This window comes from Pristis pectinata, chromosome 4 (assembly GCF_009764475.1).
Source record: "Pristis pectinata isolate sPriPec2 chromosome 4, sPriPec2.1.pri, whole genome shotgun sequence".
Taxonomy (NCBI): Eukaryota; Metazoa; Chordata; class Chondrichthyes; order Rhinopristiformes; family Pristidae; genus Pristis; species Pristis pectinata.
In genome coordinates this window covers 71509428-71534760 of record NC_067408.1, presented here as the reverse complement: position 1 = coordinate 71534760, position 25333 = coordinate 71509428, and the positions used below count along the sequence as shown (strand labels likewise).

Below are 25333 nucleotides of genomic sequence, written 5' to 3'. Positions count from 1 at the left end.
AATAGTTGTTTGGTCAGGAAGTCAAGGGTCCATGATACTATTGCCATTGCTTATTTTATTTCACCGGCATTGATGCTGGGGCATTTTTTCCAGATCCTCAAAAACAAATGAGCATATGTTAAAATGTAGCCTACAATTGTCCCTATTCTGTTAGGAAACAAATTGACCTGGGTGTAAAGAAATAATATTGAAGCATTGAAAGTTCAAGATCATACTCATGTTACCTAGTTTCCATCTTGTAAATGACTGCATCTTGAGTCAATGAATATTGCCTCTGGGTTGTGTCATATTAATTTATAATGAAAATTTCTTTGAAGGTACAGCATGGTAAAATTTTGAGTTGTGAATTGTTGGTTTAATGTATAGACTTTTTGAGCATTGATAATGTACTGTAAATAAGAACTACAAAGGATACTTAGGATTTTGCATGGGCCAATTAATAAACATGTGGCAAACTGACCAGGTGACATTTGTACTATCCATTTACAGACCATTTGGCTGCTTTCACAATTCATTCTGTTTGCAATATCCACCTCTGGTGGCACTTGTTCATCGGCTGTCCACCCAGCATAATACTGTGTCAATTTATTTTCACCTTTAATTGTTTGAGTACTCCTGTAGCTGCAGCAGTACACAGAAACTGGTCTCCTCAGTTATGCAAACTATTAGAAATTGGCCAATTCAATGTGATGCACATATAAGTACCCAAATCGTTATGGAGTAAACAGGAACAGCTGTATACGTAAAATAAAAGCTGGCAAATAGCATGCTTGTGACACTTTCATCACAAGTGCATATGAAACAAGTCCACCATTAGAATGACACAGACGTGTTTTGGACAAAGATGTCTACAGTCCCAGCATCCAAAGGAGAATGCACTACAATTTGTTAGCATCATTGCTGCCTGTGATATGAAGACTGCAACAGAGATTTAAGATAAAGTATGTAACTCAGAGACCTAAATATAGGGCAGGAATATTACAGTAACAAAGGATAACAAGTTATATTTGGACAATCTAAATACGGTAAAGTTACAGGTGTAAAATATATAAATAAAATATGTTATGGTAATATGCAGAAACATTAGCAAGACTGCAAAGTATCAGAAGTAAAATTATAGTACAAGATGCAACTTGATGGACCTGGGACCTAATATCACAAGAAGGTACAATCATGATTTAAGATGACATTCAGAATGTAACAGTAACTTGAATAGTCAACTATGTTAGAACTGTCATATTTATCATGTCTTCTATGATTTACAGACATTAAGACATCAATGATTGCAATATAAAGGCATGATAGTACTTGTGATGGCAGTGCAGTACTCAGAAAAAATACAAATTCTCGGCTTATTTTCTCTATTTTATTATATGTTTTATGAAGCACCTCTGAGAAAGCTTTTTTAAAAAAATATTGGAATCTTGTTCCTCCATTTCAGGGGACTTCCAGTTTCTGGATCAACTACCTGCTCTTTTCACCAAGTATGGGGAACCCAGCCGCTTCTAAAGTACATTATACAACTGAGCCCTGTATCTGTACCCAGGAGAGTTCAGCATTCTACATTACATTATAGATACAGCAGAGAATGAGAAAGAACAGAGTATACTATGAGGAAGGATTAGGGTGATGGTGGCTGTTGACCAGCCAGCTACTACAGATCAACTCTGCTCCATTTTGTTTTGCAAGGCAATATAGACTTAGGTGGTTTTCCTTTCAGGAAGTGTCTGGTGGAATTCATCACCTTATTGAGATAATTGTTTCATTGAATTTGACAACAGAGTAGGGTCTGGTGTATTTGGAAGAGTCAAGCATTCTGTACACACTGACATTTTCTACACATTTAATTTCCCAGGATAACAATTGTATCCATTGCATTGCCATTGAATACGCAACACCAATAATATTCTCACATGCCCAGCCATAGGAGGAGTGGCAGCAACTGGCACGAATCATCTGATTGCCAACATGAAGGCTTTAGAATAGAAACTCTCAGCAGCAGCATTGATAGATTCTGTTCACTAAGGAACATTGGCCCATTTAGTTTCATCCTACCAATTAACCTTACAGTTCTGAGTACAGCATCCAGCTGATCCTTAAATATTCTACATCCCAAACATTGTTTCAGGACATTTATTCTTCCTATTGATCGCTCTCTGCAGGATTATCCAATCTATACCAAATTTACTCAGTGTATTTCAAACCTTTCACATTTAAATTATTATCTGGATATGTAAGAGTATTCCTGGTTTATTTTATTTACACATATTTATGAAGTAGCATGTGAGGGGAAAAGAAGAGGCACAAAATTCCCAGCTTATGTAGGTATTCCTCAAAGCACAACAACTATTGGTCTCCTTGTTCCCTTTGGTTCAGCATCTAGGGGTATGATGGCCAATTATTTCACATTTACCAAAGCTGTAGATAAAAATCTAGCCTTGCCAGAATACGTTTATACAAAGCCACACCTAGTGACGTGCACAAGCATCGAACTTCTCTATCACTAACCTTTCCAGAAACCATCAATACCTCAATGCTACAGTTGTGCTGAACCATTAATACTTTGTACAAATAGCATCTTCAATGGGCTGCTTTTCAAATCGAAGTTGTTAAGAGTTCCACCCAATATTACTCTCACCCACTGCTCACACATCAACTTCCAGCAAGGTGTATTGTTGCCTAATCTTTAAGAATTCCTCACTGCTGTCCCAGAAGCACAGAAGAGCATTACATTTCCCTACAATTGTCTCTTCTGGGAACAATTAGCTCAGCACTTAACCTGGGGCTTCCTGAGGCTATGCATTGCCTAGATTCACTTATAGAGCTTTTTCTTCCCCTTTTGATCCAGTTGAAACATATTCTCCCACAAGGTGAATGACAAACATTACACACAAAGAGTTATCAGAAGCCTGACTGTAGTTAGCCTATGAAACATCGAGGGTTTTTTTAATATAACAATCCAATTAATGCAGGCAATCAGACTTCCTTGATAGAATGGCAGTCATTTAGACAACACGAGTTTGGAGAAAATCATTGCTGCCTTCACAGCTCCTGGTTCCTATTGAAATGGTATGTCATGGGCTGTATATACATCATTGGAAAGTTAATCAACAAAGTTTTAATCTCCTGAGGTGTTCCCAGTTGGTACCTGCGAAGTGTTTGTGGGAGAAAAGGTGAGGGCAATATTGACACAAAGTGCCAGAACATACAATTCCACAACTACTGACTTGCTGCAGCACGTGGCACTGCATTTTGGACTTCTGTACTGAACCCATTTTAAAGGGATTGCTAACCTTCAATTAAGAGGTAATTTTAGGTAAGCTTTTTACTTATTTTGCTTTTCCACAGTTTATTTACCTTGGAGAGAGTGAAGATGCCTTCTGACAGAAGCCTGTCAAGGCAATCCATTGGCAAGACCTGAGTTCATTCTGTCTGAAGCACAGTTACCATTTGCAGCCTACTGTACCTCATGGAAGGACCACAGTGGTGACACTAGCAGTACATTGGAAACTGTGTAGCTGCAAATACATGTGTTTGTGGAGTTAAAGCTGATGGTGACTGCAAGGCATATGCCCGGATCAGCACAACCTGACCCAATACTGTAAATCGTACACTTGATAATGTTTGAGAATAAAAAAGCTTAAACAAAATTGAAGTTTAATTTTGATATAGCATTTGTACCTTTGATGCAAATAATACCAACAGAACTACAAAATATACTAACTTGGAAATACAATTTTAAAGATAAAGTATTTTAACACCTATTAACAATTAGGCTTCCCCTACTGTTTTCCCTAACTGCCAACCTCCCATACAATCTCCCCACTTCCAAAACAGCAACTAAATAGAGAAGCTTGTTGTATTGGCCACAACATGCACAGTTCTACATGAGCATAAAGACTGTTTTAGAGCCAGGACAAAGACCTTTCACAGTAGCAGTTCAAGGGATGAAAAAAGCAGAAAAGATCAAAGAAATAGGCATTTTGTGTCCAACCAAATTATCTTCTCTGATGAAGTCATGGAAATTAATTATTAAACAGAAAATGAAGCATGGAATCTACTGAGCCTCCATGCAGAGCTATCAGTGTTCAGCTGCATGTCAGTCAACTTCTTTGTTATTTCTCTGTACTGAGGAACCGTGATTGACAGATTCGTTCTCAAAATACTTTGCTCTTGTTCGATTTGAAACTTCTCTCTGTACTCCTGTAACTTTGCCTCACTGTCTAATAGGGGAGTGCTAAGAAAAATGTTCTGTTTTTTCTCTGCTTTGGCTCTCATTGTGAATTCATTCTCAGCTTCTACAATAGCAGAAGTAATGCAGTTTCTGAAGGCAAGCGTCTCTTGTTCAAGAGTACGTCCCAAAATGTCTGTTATTTGGTCTTCAGTTCCAGCACTCAAGTGTGTTATTTCAGAACCCTGTGAAAGGATTCCAATAAGACCACGAAGGAACATCAGCAAAATTGATTGATTCCTAAAGAAAATATAATTAGAAAATTGTGAATTGAGATGTACGGACTGAGGTTGAAAAAAAAACTATTGTTGAAACAAGTAGAGAAAGAAAGCTTGCTTTATGTAACTTGTTCTATGATCTCTTGAGATTCCAAAGTGTTATTCAGCCAATGCAATGCACTTTCTATCAAAGTGCAGTCACAGTTGTTTTACATCATCTAATCTGCAACCAAATCCCACAAGCAGCAAATGAGATAAATGTTTTGTTGGCAGTGGTTGAGGGATTAATATTGGTTAGGACCCCAGGAGAATGCCTTGTTCCTCTTCAAGGTATCATGGGATTATTTTTTATACATGTACCTGAATGAGCAAATAAACGCAGTTTAAAAGCTCATCTGAAAACAGCATTCTCTTATAATGTAGGACTCCCTCAGTATTGAAATGGATGTTGAATCATCTTGGAGAGTGGGGCTGAATTACAATCTTTCAACAAGTGAAAGACGGCACAAGGATTGCTGGTACAAGACTGAAACTCTTACATCAGTAATAAGGATTGTCAATTTTTTTCAATGATGACCGCAAAATAAAATAGTTGATACAAAAACCGTTTCGTGTGATACAGCTCTATCATTTTAAGGAAATTCTAATGGAGTTAAAGATCAGTTATTTGAGTAATATTTTTTCCACGGATTATTCATTTTATTAACAGATATGGGTGACGTAAAAACAAAGGATCAAATATGGAAAGCTTATTTCAGTCTTGTACCAGCACCCCTTGTGCCTTCTTTTGCTTGCCAAAATATTGTAATTCAGCCCCACTCTCCAAGATGATTCAACATCTATTTCAATACTGAGGAAATCCGACATTATAAAAGAATGCTGTTTTCAGATGAGCTTTTACCCTACAATGACATTAATTCCTTAAAATCATTCATAATATCAGCATTTTCATTCTATATAATCACATTTGATACAACCTATTGAGTTTTTAAAAAAAATAGTTTTAAGGTAGGTGACTCATGACAAATAAAAAACTTAACTTGTTACTATGTAAAAAAGATCTGCAATGATGGAATGGCAATAATTTATTTCTGCAAGTTTCAATATTGCTGGTGTATAAATAAAATACTCTGAATACTTCAATGGCATGGTAACATGTTTACACAGACAAATTTGCTGCTTTGAGAATAAGAGGCAAGTAAAGAAGAAATCTTATTAAGTACTACTGTTAGAAAAAAGACTTGCATGGACCTTACCTCCAAAGCACTGTTAAAATTCCTTTAAAGGGATTTTGTAGATGCCAGTTAAGGAGCAAACCCATTTTGAAGCAGTGCCAATATTCTGGGTAGATTTTCAGAGGCTCACATTGCATTGGACCCAAAAGCCAATCTTTCACTGGAGCCAGTGTATAATCGCGGGAGAATATTCTGAAGTATGATCTTTGGGAGGTAGCTACAATGGCATAAAAATCTTCTACTGCCTGATCTATGGAAATAAAAAGAGAACTGAAATAAGCAATCTGTAGGATAGACATATAAATGTATGATTAATATTTTATCAGAATGTTTCAGTTATTATTATTACATGAAAGCTTAACCTGAAAATGTGGCATTCCAAATTCTGTAAACTGTAAGAAAACTTGACCAAAATGTTTAATCAGATAGTAGAATTTTTAACATCAGTCTGCCAGGTTAGTTAATCTGTGCATAGTATTAAAGCATTAGAAAACAACACTGCTGGGATCACAGCTTATTTAAAATTTACGGTAGCATGAAAAACCTACCACGGTAGGCAAATTGGGTTTTTCTAGGAGAAATCTTTATGAGAAAAATAATGGAAGCAGTATCGCAGCTAATTTAAAAGTGAAGTTTTATAAGACTTAAATCATAGCCAAACCCAAGGATTACTTTAAAATTGGACCTGATAATTTGTTTCTTATTAGAATAAACCTCATTTTTTAATTTCATTTGAAAATTCTGTTTTGGCTCATCTGGTTGGGTAGAAACAAACAAAGTTTACAAAAAGGTAAAGTAAAAAAATAATTACATTAATTACAATATCTGAAGCTGTTGAAACAGGTAATGCACCTTAAACAGTTTAAACACAGTGAATCAAGATTTATCCACTATGCCAAATGGTCCTAGAATAATCCTCAACTGAAGAAAGAGATTCATTTTCCAATCAGAAAATGATGCACATTGTACTTTTGAATGAATGTAACAAATGAATCTGTGTCAATCTATTTTGTTTTCTTGATTAATCATGAAAATTACTGTGCATTAACAGGCTATACTATGGTGCTAGATTTTTAATTTCATTTACAATAATCTTATTTTCTTTTATTTCATGCTTTTATCATTTACTGCTTCATTTACTTCACTTAATCAGGAGTGGACAATATAAATTGATAGATTGGAATGACATGTAGTTTCCATGTGCAGGCAAGGCTCTGAAGAAATTAATTAGAGATGGCTTCCTTCCTGCAACACAGGGCTTCTTTCTGAAAAGTAGAAGCTGAAGATCAGCAGAAACCCAAATGTCAGTTTATGTGCTCTCCCTTTGGAAGCTGAATGCCATGCTGTATGCATTTTTAATTTCAAGCTTTCCATCTGTTGTCCTCACCTCTTCATTTCAGCATCTAAATTAGCAGATTATTGTTAAATACTTGCAAAAATAATGGTCCAGAGACAGTACAGAAGCTTGTTCATGGTAATGTTTTGTTATTTTAACACCTTCAAAAAAGTCTTGGCTTTATCAACATATAAATCCTATATGTGATAGATGTAAATCGAATGTGGCTTCTTTGACACATATGTTTTGGTCCTGTCCTCTTTTGGAAAAATATTGGAAAGATATTTTTAACATTATTTCAAATGTATTGAAGATTGATTTACAACCTCATCCTATCACTGCAATTTTTGGTTTACCAAGGATAGAATCTGGCCATCTATCTACCTCCGCTAACTGTATGATTGCCTTTGTTACATTAATGGCCAAACGATCCATTTTGCTTAAATGGAAGGATCCAATACCACCTACTACTTTTCAATGGTTCTCTCAAACTATATCATGTTTAAACTTGGAAAAAATTAGGAGTGGTACTGTTGATCCTTTGCTTAAATTTGAGGAAGTTTGGAGTCCATTTATTCAATATTTTCACATGATATAGATCCCCTTATAATAACCTTTCAATTTAGAGGAAGGGAGTTGACGACATAATATTGCTCTGTTTCTATTGAGAAATTTTAGTCCAGTTTTTTCTTGAATTTTTTTTTTCTTTCGCTTAGTTTGGTTTGATATATTGTTTATAATTTTTCTTACTGTTTTGGGGTTTTTTTTCTTTCTTTTATATTTTATAATAAATCTTTTTCTTTTATATTATATTCATTCACTAAAAGATCATTGGATCTACAGTTTTTTTTATACTTTATTGTTCTTTATGATTATCCATGTCATGATTGTTCTCCTGATCTCTTTGTATTACATGTATAAACATTGATATATTAATCTGTATTAATTTGAAAACTAATAAAAAGATTGAAAAAGAAAAGAAAAAAAGTCTTGGCTTAAAGGGTCATGGGTTGGATCTTTGTTTTTGCTGGAATTTAAAAATACAAGTGGAGTACATTTTATCTCCTGTCTTTGAAAAAAAAGAGCTTGCATTATTATAGACCTGTTCACTATCTCTGCATCTTTGCAGTCAATCTGATATTTTTAAGGGCAGTCATGCTTATAACACACCCAAACTTGATAAAGATAATCTGGGCTTTAGTTATGTCAGTTGATAGGTACTGTATTAGTCAGGACACTATGGACAACTCCAGTTTCAAGGGACCTTTTATATCCATCCAAACTGATTGAAAGTGCCATGGATTTATGTTTTGTTTAAAAGACAGGAATTCAACTAAAATATAAGCTTTGATTTCATGTTCAAATCCTGGTATTTGGTATATTATTGTCACATGTACTGAGATACAGTGAAAAACTTTATTTTGCATGCCATCCATACAGATCATTTCAAAACATAAGTTCATTGATGTAGTACATGAGAAAAGCGATAACGAAATGTATAGTGTTACGGTTAAAGTGCAGTGCAGGTAGACAATAAGGTGCAAAGGCCATGATGAGGTAGACTGTGAGGTCAAGAGTTCTTTATCATACAAGAGGAAAGTTCAATAGTCTTATAACAGCAGGAAAGAAATTGTCCTTGAGCCTGGTTGTGCATGTTTTCAAGCTTTTGTATCTTCTGCCCAACAGAAGGGGGGGAGAAGAGAGAATGTCTGAGGTGGGAGAGGTCTTTAATTATGTTGGCTGCTTTTCTACACTTCCCACTGCCTCAGAAAAGTCCATGGATGGGAGGCTTGTTTATGTGATGGACTGAGCTGTGTCCACAACTCTCCATGATTTCTTACCGTCTTGGGCAGAGCATTTGCCATACCAAGCAGTGATGCATCCAGGCAGGATGCTTTCTATGGTGCTTCGATAAAAATCGGTGCCTTCTGAGGAACTAGAGGTGCTGTCTTGGCCATAGTGTCCACATGGTTGGACCAGGACAAGCTATTGGTGATGTACACATCTCTGGTGTGGGATAGCCTACTGAAAGAGGCTTTCATTTGAACTCACAACCCATTATGAGACAAGAGTGCTTTCAACAAAGCCATTACTGACACATTGACCAGGGTCCTTGACAAACCCCATATAAAAAGGAATGTAGTGACAACTATTTGAAATCCTGTCAAATCAGGGACGATTGCAAATATTTCCAGTAGAAAATAAAGCCACCTCCTTCAGAAGCTCCCAGGTTCTGAAGGAGGTGGCTTTAGAGATAGCGGAGGCATTGGTGATAATTTTCCAGGAATCGATAGACTCTGGCATGGTTCCGGAGGACGGGAGGTCGCAAATGTAGTTCCGCTGTATAAGAAAGGTGGGAGGCAGCATAAAGGAAATTACAGACCTATTAGTCTGACGTCAGTGGTGGGAAAGTTATTAGAATTGATCCTCAAGGATAAGGTTATGGAATACCTAGAAGTGCAAGGCAAGATGGGTCCAAGCCAACATGGTTTCGTGAGGGGAAGATCCTGCCTGACCAACCTATTGGAGTTTTTTGAAGAAATCTCAGTTAGGGTGGATAAACAAGAGGCGGTAGATGTTGTGTATTTAGACGCACAAGAAACTGATAAGATGAGAGGTCATGGAATTACAGGTAGGATAACAGAATGGGTGGAGCATTGGCTGGTTGGCAGAAAGCAAAGGGGGGGAATAAAAGAATCTTGTTCTGGTTGGCTACCGGTTACTAGTGGTGTTCCGCAGGGGTCGGTGTTGGGGCCGCTTCTTTTTACCCTGTAGATTAACAATTTGAATGATGGAGTAAATGGTTTTGTGGCTAAGTTTGCGGATGACACCAAGATAGGTAGAGGAGTAGAGAGTATTGAGGAGACAGGTAGGTTGCAGAGATACCTAGATAGTTTAGGAGAATGGGCAAGGAAATGGCAGATGGGATTCAATGTTGAGAAATGTGCAGTTGTACACTTTGGAAACAGAAATAAACGGGCAGATTATTATCTAGAAGGGGAGAAAATTCAAAGTACAGAAGTACAAAGGGACTTGGGGGTACTCGTGCAGGATACCCTAAAGGTTAACCACCAGGTCGGATCGGTGGTAAAGAAAGCGAATGCTATGTTGGCATTCATTTCGAGAGGTATAGTGTATAAAAGTAAGGAAGTGTTGATGAGGCTTTACAGGGCACTAGTGAGGCCTCATTTGGAATACTTTGTACAGTTTTGGGCCCCATATCTTAGGAAGGATGTGCTGATGTTGGAGAGGGTTCAGAGGAGATTTACGAGGATGATTCCCAGAATGAAAGGGCTTACATATGATGAGCATTTGTCGGCTCTTGGACTGTACTCACTAGAGTACAGAAGAATGAGAGGGGACCTTATAGAAACATTTAAAATGTTGAAAGGACTGGACAGAGTAGATGTGGCCAAGCTGTTTCCCTTGGTGGGTGAGTCCGGGACCAGAGGGCACAATCTTAGAATTAGAGGGTACAGGTTTAAAACAGAGATTAGGAGAAATTTCTTTAGCCAGAGGGTAGTGAATTTATGGAATTCCTTGCCACGTACAGCAGTGGAGGCTAAATCATTGGAGGCGTTTAAGGAAGAGATAGATAGATATATAATTAGTCAAGGTATCAAGGGATAGGGGGATAAGGCCAGAAATTGGGGTTAGAATAGTTTTTTTTCATGCCCCCCCCCCCCCCCGCATTTCTCATTCTTTTTCTTTTTTTTCCCCTTTTCTTTGGAGCAGATTCGATGGGCCGAATGGCCTACTTCTGCTCCCTTGTCGTGTGAATTAGATACCATAACAAGATGAAGGATTCCTGTGCTATCCAAAAATACTTCATTTTCCCAAAATGTTTTTAACTAAAAACTCTATGCAAAGACTGCAGCTTAACAAGCATAAATTATTTACGAAAATATCTGAATAAATTTGGAGGATGGGAGTTAATGATGTTCAGAAACTTGTTTTAATTTTTTAAATGGTGAAGGAAAACCAATGTAGTTATTTCTCGAAAAGAAACCTATAACTTAATGTGTGCTTGCAGATCTCCTTTGACTATTGTCATGGTTGAATGTCACACTGTTTTAGAATGCACTATGTTTAACAGACAATAAAAGTGACAAGCATTTATTGGGGAAAAAAGTTAACAAGACATTCCAGGCAGAACATTAGAAACAGTTCCTGCTCCCTTGAGTGCATAAACTTTTAACAAAGGAAGACCAATACAGTGAAGAAAGTCTTAAATTAACTCTCAGATGACCAAACAAAAACATTTAACAGAATATTGACTGTAACTTCCATCTGCAGCCACACAAGGTTAGAGTCATGAGCAAAATTAACACAACATTTCACTGGAAGAAATGGTTTCTATTAATTGTTTTCTCTTCTACAAAATTATTGAAATCATCAATTAGTACAACTCTAGACAATCATATTTCTGAATTTTCCTACTATAGGGTCAGTGAAAGGTTTTTAAAAGTAAATCTAAAAGCTAAGGGATTTCAATTCTGAGGTAGATGATGAAATAATTTAAAACCCTTTATGTACAAAGATATTAAATTGGATTTATTTTATTAGAAAAAAAGGTATATGTTCAATATTAACACAATGGAAAAGAAATATAAAAGATAATTGCTTAGTGAAGGGAACATTTTCAAGTCTACTTCAGGCAAATACAAGTTCTATGAAACACAGTCTTTTCTAGATACATATTATGAAAGATACGGCAATCAGCCAAAGCTGCAAGAAGGTTAAATCTGCTGCAAACTGATAACATAGTCAGTGGATGTTAATGAAGTCCAGTTAAGTTTAAAAGCTGTATTTAAATAGAATTAGGAGAGAGAGAGAGATTACCATAGCCACTTAATAGCTGCCAATCTGTTGAAAAAAATTCCATCTGGAGTAAGCACTGTACTACAACACTGTTATTTCAGAACAATGAACTGTTGATCAAGTGCTTTACAAGTTAGCTCACTGACTTCTTTCAAACTAACAGCAGAAATAGGGAGATGTTCTACTGATAACGAAACTGAAATATTTAGAGATGAAACTTTATAAAAATACATGATAAATACATAGTTCAATACTGCTTTAATTATACTCCAATTGTTGTAGCCTTAGAATTTAACAACCGATAGCTGCATCAAATGCTTAAATTTATATTTAGGGGTTTAAAGAAACAAAAAAGCAAAACGACAATATCAAGAAAACCTATCAAGTCCAGTTTACTTTGACTGAGAAAACAGGTTTTACCTGATCTAATTAATGCATAGGGGAAAAAAAATCACCTTTGTGCATTCTTTATTATTATTAAATAGGACAGGGCACAAACTCGAGAGTTCAAGTTAAATAAGCATGAGTGTGGCCGCATGGTAAAATGAAACCTTGGCAGTGAGTGATTTTTCAGTGTCCTTTTCTGAAGATTGGGAATAGACTCACATTGATGACAACCTTTATGAATGCTGGGGACAATAAGTTTGCAAGATTGATCTTTATATGTATTTAGAAGTATGCTTAAATATATTTTTTAGAAATATTTATCAGCTACCAGGCAGAAATGGGAAACCTGGATGACTGTTGTCCACAAAACAATGGGTATTCTGGACAATCGTAGTTTATAGACACTTTGCTGGCCAAGATAACTCAGCATCCATAACTGGGTGTGAAACGAAGACTTGAGAAATCTGACAATAATTTTAAAATAGCTTCTGAATTGATTTACAAATTTGTGTGGAGTTGTCAAGTCTGGCAGGTAAATTGGAAATGAAACTTTAAATTATGCATTAACCTGCACATGGGTAGATTAAGGCAGATTGAGATTACTAATGATTTACATTGAATGTACAGCACCTTGTAGCCCAACCAGCCCATGCCAGTATTTCTCCTCCACTCGAACCTTCTCCATCGGATACAAACAGACCTTTTAATTTCACTCATTTGAGGCAGCTCTATAAATAACAAAAATTTCCTCATTTCTACGGAAACTAATATTAATTTAAAAAGCTTTAAAGTTACCTGTGCATAGTGAAGGATTCTGCAATAAAACTGTTGTATATTTTTCATTCCAGATGTCCTCCAGGTTTAAAGATACTTTCCCACATGGTGAGATCATTCCTATTTTTGTTAATTCAGTTTTCTGGTTGGAACCCATCATCATACCATGCAGTAACACAGAACAGTGAACCTTATTGAAAACCAGCAGTGGAGACAGGTTTGTGACAACTGTGATAGTCTGTGTAAGATCTTTGTAAATCTGAAAACATGGGTCTTCTTTATGGCAGCTGTTCAAATCTTTTATGTCTTGCAAATCCAGTCTTGATTTCTTTAATGGGGGCTCTACTGGATACTGAGGAAATGATGGTGATACTCCAGATTTGCTTAGCTTCAGTACTTTACTTTCAGAGTGAATCAGTGGAGCAGTATTTAGGGGGTCAGGATCCATGACTAGCGACAAACTCACCGAGTCAAATATTCTGTAGATAACCAGACACAAGGTTCAAATTAATCTGTGACTACTAAAAGATGGTTCAAGAAACAAGTCCGACATAACACCCTTAGTTTGAATTCTCACTGGAGTCCTTTACAAAATTGATATTTCATGTCTTTATTGTTGCGAGTTGTGTAAAAATAAATAAAAACTGAAAAATCAGCATATAACTATAAGGAAGGAAGGAATACTCTTGGGATATTACAGCAATTGTACAATCTCTATTGCCCAATATATTAGAGCAGAAGTTTTGTTTACTGGCATTTTACAATCCAGCATACTTCAGTAACTGATTTTACAGAAGGAGCAACCAAGCCCTTGCAAAGGTAACATAGAGGGGGTGGCCAAGCCAATGCAGGGCAATGCTTAGGGAGTGGTTTGGCTGATGCAGGGTCAGCACCAAGGGAACAGATAGGCCAACACAGAAGGTGGAACAGAGAGAGTGGCTGGTCTGAATTAGGGGTGGCACAGAGAGGGATGGGGGCAGCCAGGCTGACTCTTGAATAACCCTTGTGCTTGATTATCCGGCAGCTTATAAGTCCAGCACATCACTGGACAACCGAACTTTTACAGCATACACAATTTTTATATTTTCTATTCCAGTTACACATTGTATATAAAATGGTTTTGTACAGAATGGCAAAAGGTCTGCTTTGTGTGTTCTACAACCATTGATTGTGCATCCAATGTACTGTTTTGTATATAAAAAGATGCAGACAATATATTTTTCAAAAATCATATCACTTGCTAAAGTTATAATCTTAAGTGATCATACTAAATGTAGCACAGTTAGCGGCAAATTTTAAAATGTCCACTAAGAATCTTTGTGCTTTTGATGCCTCTGCTATCAGTAGCCAAGAAGAATGAACTGATCACAAACCTCAGTTTAGGAAAAAGTTCACAAAATTCTGAAGTTTAAGAGCATCACTTCGAGTTATAGAGATGTTACAGCACGGAGAAAGGCCCACCAAGTCCGTGCCGACCAGTTACACTAATCCTACCCTAACCAAATTTATTCTCCACACATTCGTAACAACTCCCCCCAGATTCTACTCATCTACAGACTAGTGGCTATTTACATTGGCCGATTAACTTATCAACCAACACATTCTTGGACATGGGAGGAACCTACGTAGTCATAGAGTCATACGGCACAGAAACAGGCCCTTCAGCCCATCAAGCAGATTATCAACAACCCATTTAAACTAATCCTACATTAACCCAGTATTTTTAAATTCTCCCCAATTTCTCACCAACTACCCCCCAGATTCTACCGCTAACCTACATACTAGTAACAATTTACAGTGGCCAATTAACCTACCAATCTGCATGTCTTCGAGATGTAGGAGGAAACCAGAGCATCCAGGGAAACCCCATGCTATCATAAGGAGAATGTGCAAACTCCACATAGACAGCACCGGAAGTCATGATTGAATTGGGTTGGTGCAACTGTGAAATAGCAGCTCTACTGGTTGTGCAACACACATTTTAGTAATATTTTATAGTTAAGGTGTTTACAATGCATTCTAAAGTCATAAAACAAATAATAATCTAAATCAGAAAATGTGCATCATATAACCATTTCCACTGATTACAGATATCCTTTTCTAACCCCCCAGAGAGTTTAATTTTATTGGCTATTGGTGACTATCAGCTTTTGTCTTTCACCAACTTTACTTACAATGTGGTGGATTCAGATATTTGTGTTCCTACTATCCAGCTGCCATCCACTATACGCTGCCAGATTTTCTGTACTGGATGATTTAATGCCTGATTGGCAGAGCAAGTCTCTTCAGTGGAGAGCTGTAGGTCAGAATCCTCCTCATGCCAAAGAGAAACCAAGCCTTCCTATGGAGATACAAAGCTTTTTATTGCTAATAATGATCAGATCTAATTCCATTTTCTTGAAACAAACAGCTTCATTATTATGACACTTCAAAACCACCATAAATTGGCAATTGAGGAATCTACAGATAAAGTACAAATATGGCAACTGTTGATTTGTGCAAATGGAATTAATGGGATTCCCAAATTCAGTCACAGTGTGATTCTTAATACATAGTTTTTATTTATGATTCTTAATGAAAGATTCAGGGAGTGATAGAAGATACCAGCACAAAATTTCACCCACTTGTTAAAGGCCTCGCTAATACGTTATTTGTTGTTAATACCTGTAAATCTCTTACCTCTTCAGCACTGGGTAATGGGAACTGCTTTCCCTCAATAAGATTTATTAAAGCCTTGGAAGACTGAAGTAAAACTCTTTCTTTGGCTCTTAGCAGGTGCTTCAGCTCCTTAAGAGATGCCAAGCCTGACTGAAAGGAGTGAACAAAAACCATGCAAAATTGAGAGGGCAAAATTACAACAGCTCTGCACACAAAGATGATACTTAATATTAGATATCCAAAATTCAAAACTATTACTCTGAAATTTACCCAAGAACTCTATTTTCCCTATTCTCAAATTAAAGTTTAAGTGCTCAGATGCATTTTGGTAAGGATATGTGAAAGGAATATACACTGTAACACATAAAAATATGGTTATATGAATAAATGAACAAGCATAGATGCAGAACATTGGAAAGTTAAAAAAAACTTTTCCTCAAACACCACTATTATTCATATATGCATTAGTTTGGAAAGCATGCACAAAACACATAACATCATGCATTTCTAACTGATAGAAAACATACAAAATATCCTTGTCATAAGAGAATCACAGGTCAATATCATACAGTAAAGATTATAAATTTATGTCAAGTTTCTTTGGAGTTATTTTGAACAACACAATATTTGTAACACACGATCCTAGTTTATATTGAGTAAAATTACAGGTATAGTATATCATTAATTCAGGATCCTCAGATTAAATCAGAAACCTGTTTACTCTGTTTACTTGATGCAACATCAAAACAAAAACATAATTACAGATTATTATGAGATAATAATCTTCCTGAGATAATAGGAAGAAAATTCATCATCTCCAGAAGATTTAGAAGTTTAATCTGTTTTTTTTTTAAACAGGAGCCATAAGAGATGTAATTTAATCGTATCTGACCACATTTGAGTAATTTCTCATTTTTAAATAAATGCAATCTTTTCTATTCCTCTCTTGAACCATGAGTGGATTTTGATTGGATTCCTTCAAGTAACTCCTGTAAGGATACTTCAAAAGATTAGAATTTGCTGAAATTAATCTTTTGCCACATTTGTTTAGTTGCTTGAATTGCCCATTTGGATAAACCGAACACTAGAATTTTCATTCTTGTGTTGTTTCACTGCCAATGTTAAATTTATAGAACAGCAATGCCCTTAGCTAACTCTAACTGGCTATCATGTGTAAATTAGGGAAGAGTCAATTAATTAATGCACCAATTAAAATAAAAAGATCTTCTAAAAAAGGCCTACCATTTTAAACATGAATGAAATTAAAAGCAACTATTTACATTATGATGTGGCTGCTTCTTCAATTGGGAAATCTGTAATTTTCGCAAGTCCCTATCAGCAGCATAATTTTCATCAATATTATTAAGTGTATTAGATTGCAACAGTAAATAATTGGAAAATATTGAAAGTAGAATTTGGAACAATCTGGTTATATATTTAGCCCTGTTAGTTGGATATTTGCAAATATTTCAGTTGACATAGCTATGACATCCCTGTCTCATACATTAACCTAAATTAAACAACCATTATCTTAAGTTTAAAATGTGGAAAAGATATCATCTGGAGTGATCTGGTAAATTAATTCTATTCAATTTTCACCATATTTTCTACATTTGCTGATCCCTTGGAATGGTTTCTCAGTTGTCAGCTACCCTTATTATTCTGCTTAAGCAGTCTCTCTTCATGAGCATTCCTCAAAAGCAATGATTCAAACATGGAACGGCATAACCAGCACTACATTAGAACATAGAACAGTACAGCACAGGTACAGACCCTTCGGCCCACAATGTTGTGCCGAACCAATTACATTAGTAATAAAATGCCCGACTAAACTAATCCCTTCTGCCTACACGATGTCCATATCCTACCATTTCCCTCACATTCACGTGCCTATCTAAGAGCTTCTTGAACGCCCCTATTGTATTTGCCTCCACCACCACCCCAGGCAGTGCATTCAGGGCACTCACCATTCTCTGTGTAAAAAACTTGGCCCGCACATCTCCCTTGAACTTACCCCCTATCACCATAAATGCATGCCCTCTGGTATTAGATATTTCAACCCTGAGGAAAAGATACTGGCTGTCTACTCTATCTATGCCTCTCATAATCTTATAAACCTTTATCAGATCTCCCCTCAGCCTCCGCCGCTCCAGAGAGAAAACACAAGCTTGTCCAACCTATCCTCATAGCACATGCACTTTAATCCAGGCAGCATCTTGGTAAATCTCTTCTGCACCCTCTCCAAAGTCTCGACATCCATCCTATAATGGGGTGACCAGAACTGAATGCAATAGATAGCCCTTGTTATGTTTTTCCAAGGTCTAACCATTGCTTTTGCAAGGTGCGAGGACTGTAACATGTGATTACATTACAAATGCCCAATGTTACATACCCTTTAATGATTGCTAAACATATGAATGCCAACCACACTTTTCACTGGATAGACTCATTATGGGGGACCCAATATTATTTTTTCTAGCAAAACTGAAAGCTAGCATTCACTGCTTCAACTCAGTGTGCCACTTAAAGGTGACATGCATCACGGTTGGTAGGGATGGTGAAATTAGCTGGAATAGAGACATGCAACAAAGAAAAACGACTGACCATGGAGTGAAGAGGTGGCGATAATCATGGTGGCAGAGGTGCAAAAGAGAATACGTCAAGTATCCAGAAGACAGGGCAGAAGTCTCACCAAATACAAGCTTAGAAAGCAGTATGAGTATGGGTCCTGCCCAGGTTATGGCAGGGTTCCGTTCCTGTGAACTGTTCGTAACCCGAACAGTTTGCAAGTCAGAAATGTAACCACAAACCGAGTTCCCACATGACAGAAGATGCTTGCAGCCTCACAGCAGCTGGCAAATCCATCCTGCTGGTCTCCCAAACATTCACTTGTAGGTATGGGCTGTACATAGGTTAGGCATTTGTAAACTGGGGAGGACCTATAGATAGGTATACAGCTCAATAGCTGAAGTAAAGCCCTCATGAATTGTCAAGGGCAGTGAATGCATCTTCAAAGGCCATATTCCTACAAATTGTATAATGAGCTTCAACTCCTGTTCAAGTTGTTAAAGTTCCATTGCTCACCTACCAGAGCTCCTTATCAATCAGGAATTGTACATTACATTGAGTTTGTTCAACCCATTTTCAAGCACTTAGTACTGCTCCAAGCCTCATATTCACAACTTACATAGCCCAGCAGTTATTCAACCACGACAAACACATCACGCAAACATACTACTGGACTGGCACATTTTCCCCTCTTTGCATTAGAAAGCAGACAGTTGGAGACAGCAGGAACCTACCAGATGAGGGAGGTGCACCTGCAAGTTCTAACCTCCATGGAGGAATGTTGCTGGTTGTAATGGGAATGCCATTGTTGTGATCATGATCAGGACTGGGCCTGAATCTATTGAAGGTATCAGTATAGTTAATCTTCCTTGTAACATCTCAATTCTTTTTATTCTAGTACTGTAGCATGACAACTGAACGGCTTTCTTTCATCTCAGTACAATATAATCCTTACCCCTTTTCCCTTTCAGTTATCCAAGACATACAAATCTCCCAGACAATAGAAGACTACCAAGGGATTAACAATGAAGATTCACTATCACCTTATTTTGCATTCATAAGCTCCATTTTAAATACTAATATGTTATCTTCTAAGATATAGGTAAAAAGAGGTGGGACACAGTGCACTTTTGCAACATCGAACAGCTATGTTTCCTAATATCTCCAACGTCAGCCTAGAAACAGCCAGGTGCATGCAAGTAAGTAGCCACAGTCTCCTTCATAGCCCACTGGCAATGTGGTGCTTACTCAGCTCTGAGTTTTGAGTTATGGCTGCAGCATTTAACAAATTTCAATGGTGACTTCCTTTGTGAAGCACAGACACATAAAACATTGATCAGTGCTGTAGTTCAGTCAAGAGAATTGCTTCTGAATATCTGGAAGTGATATGGCTTCAAACTGAGAGCCCCTTTATCTTTCTTCTCTTTTCCAGTAGCTTGTCATGCTCTCTATGATCTTGCTCATTCTCTCAGTCTCGCTCAATTTCAGGAAAGCTTACCAGTGCATCATGCCTGAAAACAACCAGTTGGTGGAGAAATGCTGAAGTCAACAAAAAGTATTTCAGCACCTTCTACACCATTCCCTGCACAGTTTTGAAACAACAGTGGAAAATACTAATGTGTGTAGAGTTGTGGCAACATCCAAAAGAAATAAACCAGTAATAAATCTGTAAGTGGTTAATAAGAACACTGGTGAAAGGATCCTGTATGCTAATTAATGCAATTTCAGTTGTGCAAGAATCTCTGGCTGGAGTTTCAAAATGGAAGCAGCTGCACCAACTCAGCATTGTACTGATTAACATTATGACTGACCTGCTGTGCATGCTTTCTTTGGATGCCAACTGCATAGGAATTCAAAATCCAAGATGGTGTGCAGAAGTGTTCATGTATGCCAAGAATGGCATTTGTCGAGGATTGAATATTTTTTTTATTGATGCTAGATTAGCTCCACTTACTATGGACTGTAAATACGATGCAATTGCCATTTCTGATCATGCACCATTGACTTTATCAATTAAATTACCAGATGTATCCTTTGATGTCAGACAATGGCGATTTAATCCTTCTCTATTACAAGACTCAGATTTTGTCCAATTTATCAAAGAACAGATTTCATTTTTCTTTTTAACTAACTTTACTGAAAAAATTTCCAGTGGGATAATATAGGATACTTTTAAAGCATATATTCGTGGTCAAATTATTTCATATTCCGCTGGTTTGAAAAAACGAACTAATAATGAAATATGTTTATTGGTTGACAAGATTAAAGAAATCGATTAAAAATATTCTGATACTCCGAACCTGGAGCTTTTTAAAAAGAGAACAGAACTCCAATTACAACATAGTTTATTATTAACATCTTCAGTTGAAAATCTACTACTTAAAAACAAAAGTCAATTTTTTATACATGGTGACAAATCCGGTAAATTATTGGCCAACCAACTGAAAGCTACTTTATCTAAATGTCAGCTTAATAAAATTCGTAAATCAGATGATACCTACACGATAGATCCTGTTCAAATCAACAAATCCTTTCAAGAATTTTATTCTTCTTTATACCAATTAGAATCCCCTGAGGATCCTACATTAATGTATGAATTTTTAAGAGATCTGAAGATTCCTCAACTATCTTTAAATGAACGCTCTACATTAGATGCTCCCATTTCGGAGGAAGAAATAAAGAAAGTAATATTTTCAATGAACTCGGGTAAAGCACCCGGCCCTGACGGATATACAGCTGAATTTTTTAAATCCTTTTCTGATATTCTTGTTCCCTGGTTAGCCAAAATTTTTAAAGATGCCCTATCAGTGGGTAAACTACCACAATCTTTCTATGAAGCAACTATTTCTTTAATTCTTAAAAAGGTTAAAGATCCCACTGATTGTGCATCTTATAGACCTATTTCTTTATTAAATGGAGATTCAAGAATATTTTCCAAAATATTGGCCTTTAGACTGGAAAAGGTTCTCCCACAAATTATCTCTGAAGACCAGATAGGATTTATTCAGAATCGTTATTTACATTTTAATATCAGGAGATTAATGAATATTATATATACCCCTTCATCCCAAATTCCAGAATGTGTTGTTTCACTAGATGCTGAAAAGGCGTTTGACAGAGTCAAATGGGAATATCTATTCATTACACTTCAAAAATTTAATTTTAGCCCTAAATTTATATCTGCGATTAAAATGATTTATTATACACCTATGGCTTCAATACTTACTAATAATCAAAGATCTCCTTTGTTTAGGCTTTTTCGAGGTACTAGACAAGGTTGCCCATTAAGCCCTTTATTATTTGATATTGCTTTAGAACCCTTGGCTATTGCACTTCGGGACTCTTCAAATGTTGTGGCATTACTCGCGGACAGATGATTCATAAGATATCTCTCTACGCAGATGACCTGTTACTTCATATTTCTAATCCAGATGAATCTATCCCCGTAGTACTATCACTACTAGATCAGTTTAGTGTTTTTTCTGGCTATAGATTAAATCTTAATAAGAGCGAACTTTTTCCATTGAATATGCAAACTCCAATTTATAGCCAATTACCTTTTAGATTGGTAACTGACTATTTTATGTATTTAGGTGTTAAAATTACCAAGAAACATAAGGACTTATTTGAAGCTAATCTATTGCCTTTAATTCACCATGTTAAACAATTATTTACTAAGTGGTCTCCACTGTCGTTATCATTGGTAGGCCGAATTAATGCGATTAAGATGAATATTTTACCAACATTTTTATATTTATTTCAAGCGATTCCAACTTTTGGCCTGAAATCTTTTTTTGACACTATTGATTCTAAAATTCTTTCATATATTTGGCAGAATAAAAACCCAAGTTTAAGTAAGAAATATTTACAAAAACTAAAAAAGGATGGTGGTTTGGCCTTGCCTAACTTTAGATTATATTATTGGGCAATTAATATCAGATATTTAATTTTTTGGATACAAGATTTTGATGTAATTCAATGCCCCAAATGGGTATGCCTTGAGCACCAATCAGTTCTTGAATTTTCATTAGTTTCTATTTTAGGTGCTTCACTCCCTTTTGCACTTACCAAATTAAGTAAACATATGGCTAACCCAATTGTTAAACATACAATACGAATATGGTTTCAATTTCGTAAATTTTTTGGATTGAATAAATTTAATTTGTCAAGTCCCATTCAATCTAATTTTTTTCTTTCATCCATCCAGAGCTGACTCAGCTTTTTCCATATGGAAAAAGGGAACAGTATGTTTTCGTGATCTATTCATTGATAACTGTTTTTCATCTTTTGAACAATTGTTTAATAAATATAATTTGCCTAGATCACACTTTTTTCGATATTTGCAGATTAGAAATTTTTTAAAAACTACTATACCCTCTTTTCTGACACCTTACAAAATTGAAATTACAGAAAAAATTTTAGATAGATCTCCGGGGCCTGACGGGATTTTCCCCAGGCTGCTTCGAGAGGCGAGGGAGGAGATTGTTGAACTGCTGGTAAGGATCTTTGAGTCCTCGTTGTCCACGGGGATGGTGCCGGAGGATTGGAGGGTGGCGAATGTTGTCCCCTTGTTCAAAAAAGGTAGTAGGGATAGTCCAGGGAATTACAGACCGGTGAGTCTCACGTCTGTGGTGGGTAAGCTGTTAGAAAGGATTCTAAGGGATAGGATCTATGAACACCTAGAGAATCATGGACTGATTAGGGACAGCCAGCATGGCTTTGTGAAGGGAAGATCTTGCCTCACAAGCCTGATAAGAGTTCTTTGAGGAGGTGACGAGGAAGACTGATGAGGGTAGTGCGGTGGATGTGGTCTATATGGATTTTAGTAAGGCATTTGATAAGGTTCCTCATGGTAGGCTTCTTCAGAAGGTCAGAGGCCAAGGGATCCAGGGAAGCTTGGCTGTGTGGATTAGAAATTGGCTTGCCTGTAGAAAGCAGAGGGTTATGGTGGAGGAAGTGCCCTCGGATTGGAGGGCAGCGACTAGTGGTGTCCTGCAGGGATCGGGTCTGGGACCTCTACTTTTTGTGATATTTATAGATGACTTAGATGAGGGGGTGGAAGGCTGGGTTAGTAAGTTTGCAGACGACACTAAGATCAGCAGTGTTGTGGATAGTGTGGAGGGCTGTCAGAGCTTACAGAGGGATATTGATAGGATGCAGAGCTGGGCTGACAAGTGGCAGATGGAGTTCAATCCGGAGAAGTGTGAGGTGGTACACTTTGGAAGGACAAACTCCAGGGCAGAGTACAGGGTAAATGGCAAGGTATTTGGCAGTGTAGAGGAGCAGAGGGATCTGGGGGTTCATATTCACAGTTCACTGAAAGTTGCCTCACAGGTGGATACAGCAGTTAAGAAGGCCTATGGGATGTTGGCTTTCATAAATCGTGGGATTGAGTTTAAGAGCCGCGAAGTGATGATGCAGCTTTACAAAACTCTAGTTAGACCACACTTAGAGTACTGTGTTCAGTTCTGGTCGCCACATTATAGGAAGGATGTGAAGGCGTTGGAGAGGGTGCAGAGGAGATTTACCAGGATGCTGCCTGGATTAGAGCATATGGAATATGAGGAGAGGCTTAAGGTGCTAGGGCTTTATTCACTGGAAAGGAGGAGGATGAGAAGAGACATGATAGAGGTATATAAAATATTGAGAGGAATAGATAGAGTAGACAGTCAGCACCTCCTTCCCAGGGCACCAATGCTCAAGACAAGAGGGCATGGCTTTAAGGTTATGGGTGGGAGGTTCAGGGGAGATGTCAGGGGGAGGTTTTTCACCCAGAGAGTGGTTGGTGCATGGAATGCACTGCCTGGGGTGGTGGTGGAGGCAGATACATTGGATAGGTTCAAGAGTTTGTTGGATAGGCATATGGAGGAATGTGAGATAGAGGGATATGCGGGAGGAAAGGGTTAGATAGTGTGAGGGTGGTTTGATGGACGGCACAACATGGTGGGCCGAAGGGCCTGTTTTGTGCTGTATGGTTCTATGGTTAATCCTTATCAGAAGGGCTTGATAGCAATAATTTATGATTTAATTATGAAAATATGTCTAGAATCATTAGACAAAATTAAGAATGAATGGGAAAGTGAACTCCAGACATCTATACCTATAGAGACTTGGAAGAAAATTCTTCATTTAGTTAATACATCTTCAATGTGTGCCAGACACTCGTTGATACAGTTTAAGGTAGTCCACAGGACCCATATGTCCAAAGATAAGTTAGCTCGTTTTTATAACCATATAAATCCTATATGTGATAGATGTAAATTGAATGTGGCTTCTTTGACACATATGTTTTGGTCCTGTCCTCTTTTGGAAAAATATTGGAAAGACATTTTTAACATTATTTCAAACGTATTGAAGATTGATTTACAACCTCACCCTATCACTGCAATTTTTGGATTACCAAGGATAGAGTCTGGCCATTTATCTGCTTCTGCTAACCATATGATTGCTTTTGTTACACTAATGGCCAAACGATCCATTTTGCTTAAATGGAAGGATCCAATACCCCCTACTTACTTTTCAATAGTTTTCTCAAACTATATCATGTTTAAACTTGGAAAAAATTAGGAGTGGTACTGTCGATGCTTCGCTTAAATTTGAAGATATTTGGAGTCCATTTATTCAATATTTTCACATGATGTAGATCCCCTTTCAATAACTTTCCAACTTGGAGGAATGGAGTTGACGATATAATATTGCTCTGTTTCTACTGAGAAATTTTAGCCCAGTTTTTTTTTCTTTTTTTTGTTTGTTTTTTTTTGAAATTTTTTTTGTTTAGTTTATATTGTTTACAATTTTTCTTATTGATTTGGCGTTTTTTAAAATTTATATAATAAATCTTTTTCTTTCCTTTTATATTATATTCATTTACTAAGAGATCGTTGAATCTACAGTTTTTTTAAATATTTTATTGTTCTTTATGATTATCTAGGCTATGATTGTTATCCTGATCTCTTTGTATTACATGTATAAATATTGATGCTATATATCAATCTGTATTAATTTGAAAACTAATAAAAAGATTGAAAAAGGAAGAATGGCATTTGTAGTGACCAAAAATTGGGCTCTGCTAAGCTCCTATAACCATGGTTTATCAAGTTCCCAA

At 36.8% G+C, this 25333-nt stretch overlaps 1 protein-coding gene across 6 annotated transcripts in view; it reads right to left on the bottom strand.

The window, feature by feature from the left end:
- fancb (FA complementation group B) overlaps positions 1-25333 on the bottom strand; it is a 45055-nt gene that overhangs the window by 12182 nt on the left and 7540 nt on the right. For 3 of the 6 annotated variants that reach the window (XM_052013949.1, XM_052013951.1, XM_052013950.1), the window contains exons 5-9: positions 15682-15810; positions 15177-15343; positions 13024-13481; positions 5706-5934; positions 1391-4471 (exon numbers count right to left, since the gene is read on the bottom strand). In XM_052013949.1, the coding sequence (XP_051869909.1) occupies positions 4033-4471; positions 5706-5934; positions 13024-13481; positions 15177-15343; positions 15682-15810 (1422 nt within the window). In that variant the 3' untranslated portion in view covers positions 1391-4032. Of the gene's footprint in view, positions 1-1390; positions 4472-4578; positions 4673-4733; positions 4810-5705; positions 5935-13023; positions 13482-15176; positions 15344-15681; positions 15811-25333 lie in introns of those variants that run through there. The other 3 variants (XM_052013953.1, XM_052013954.1, XM_052013955.1) reach the window with 3 other exon arrangements.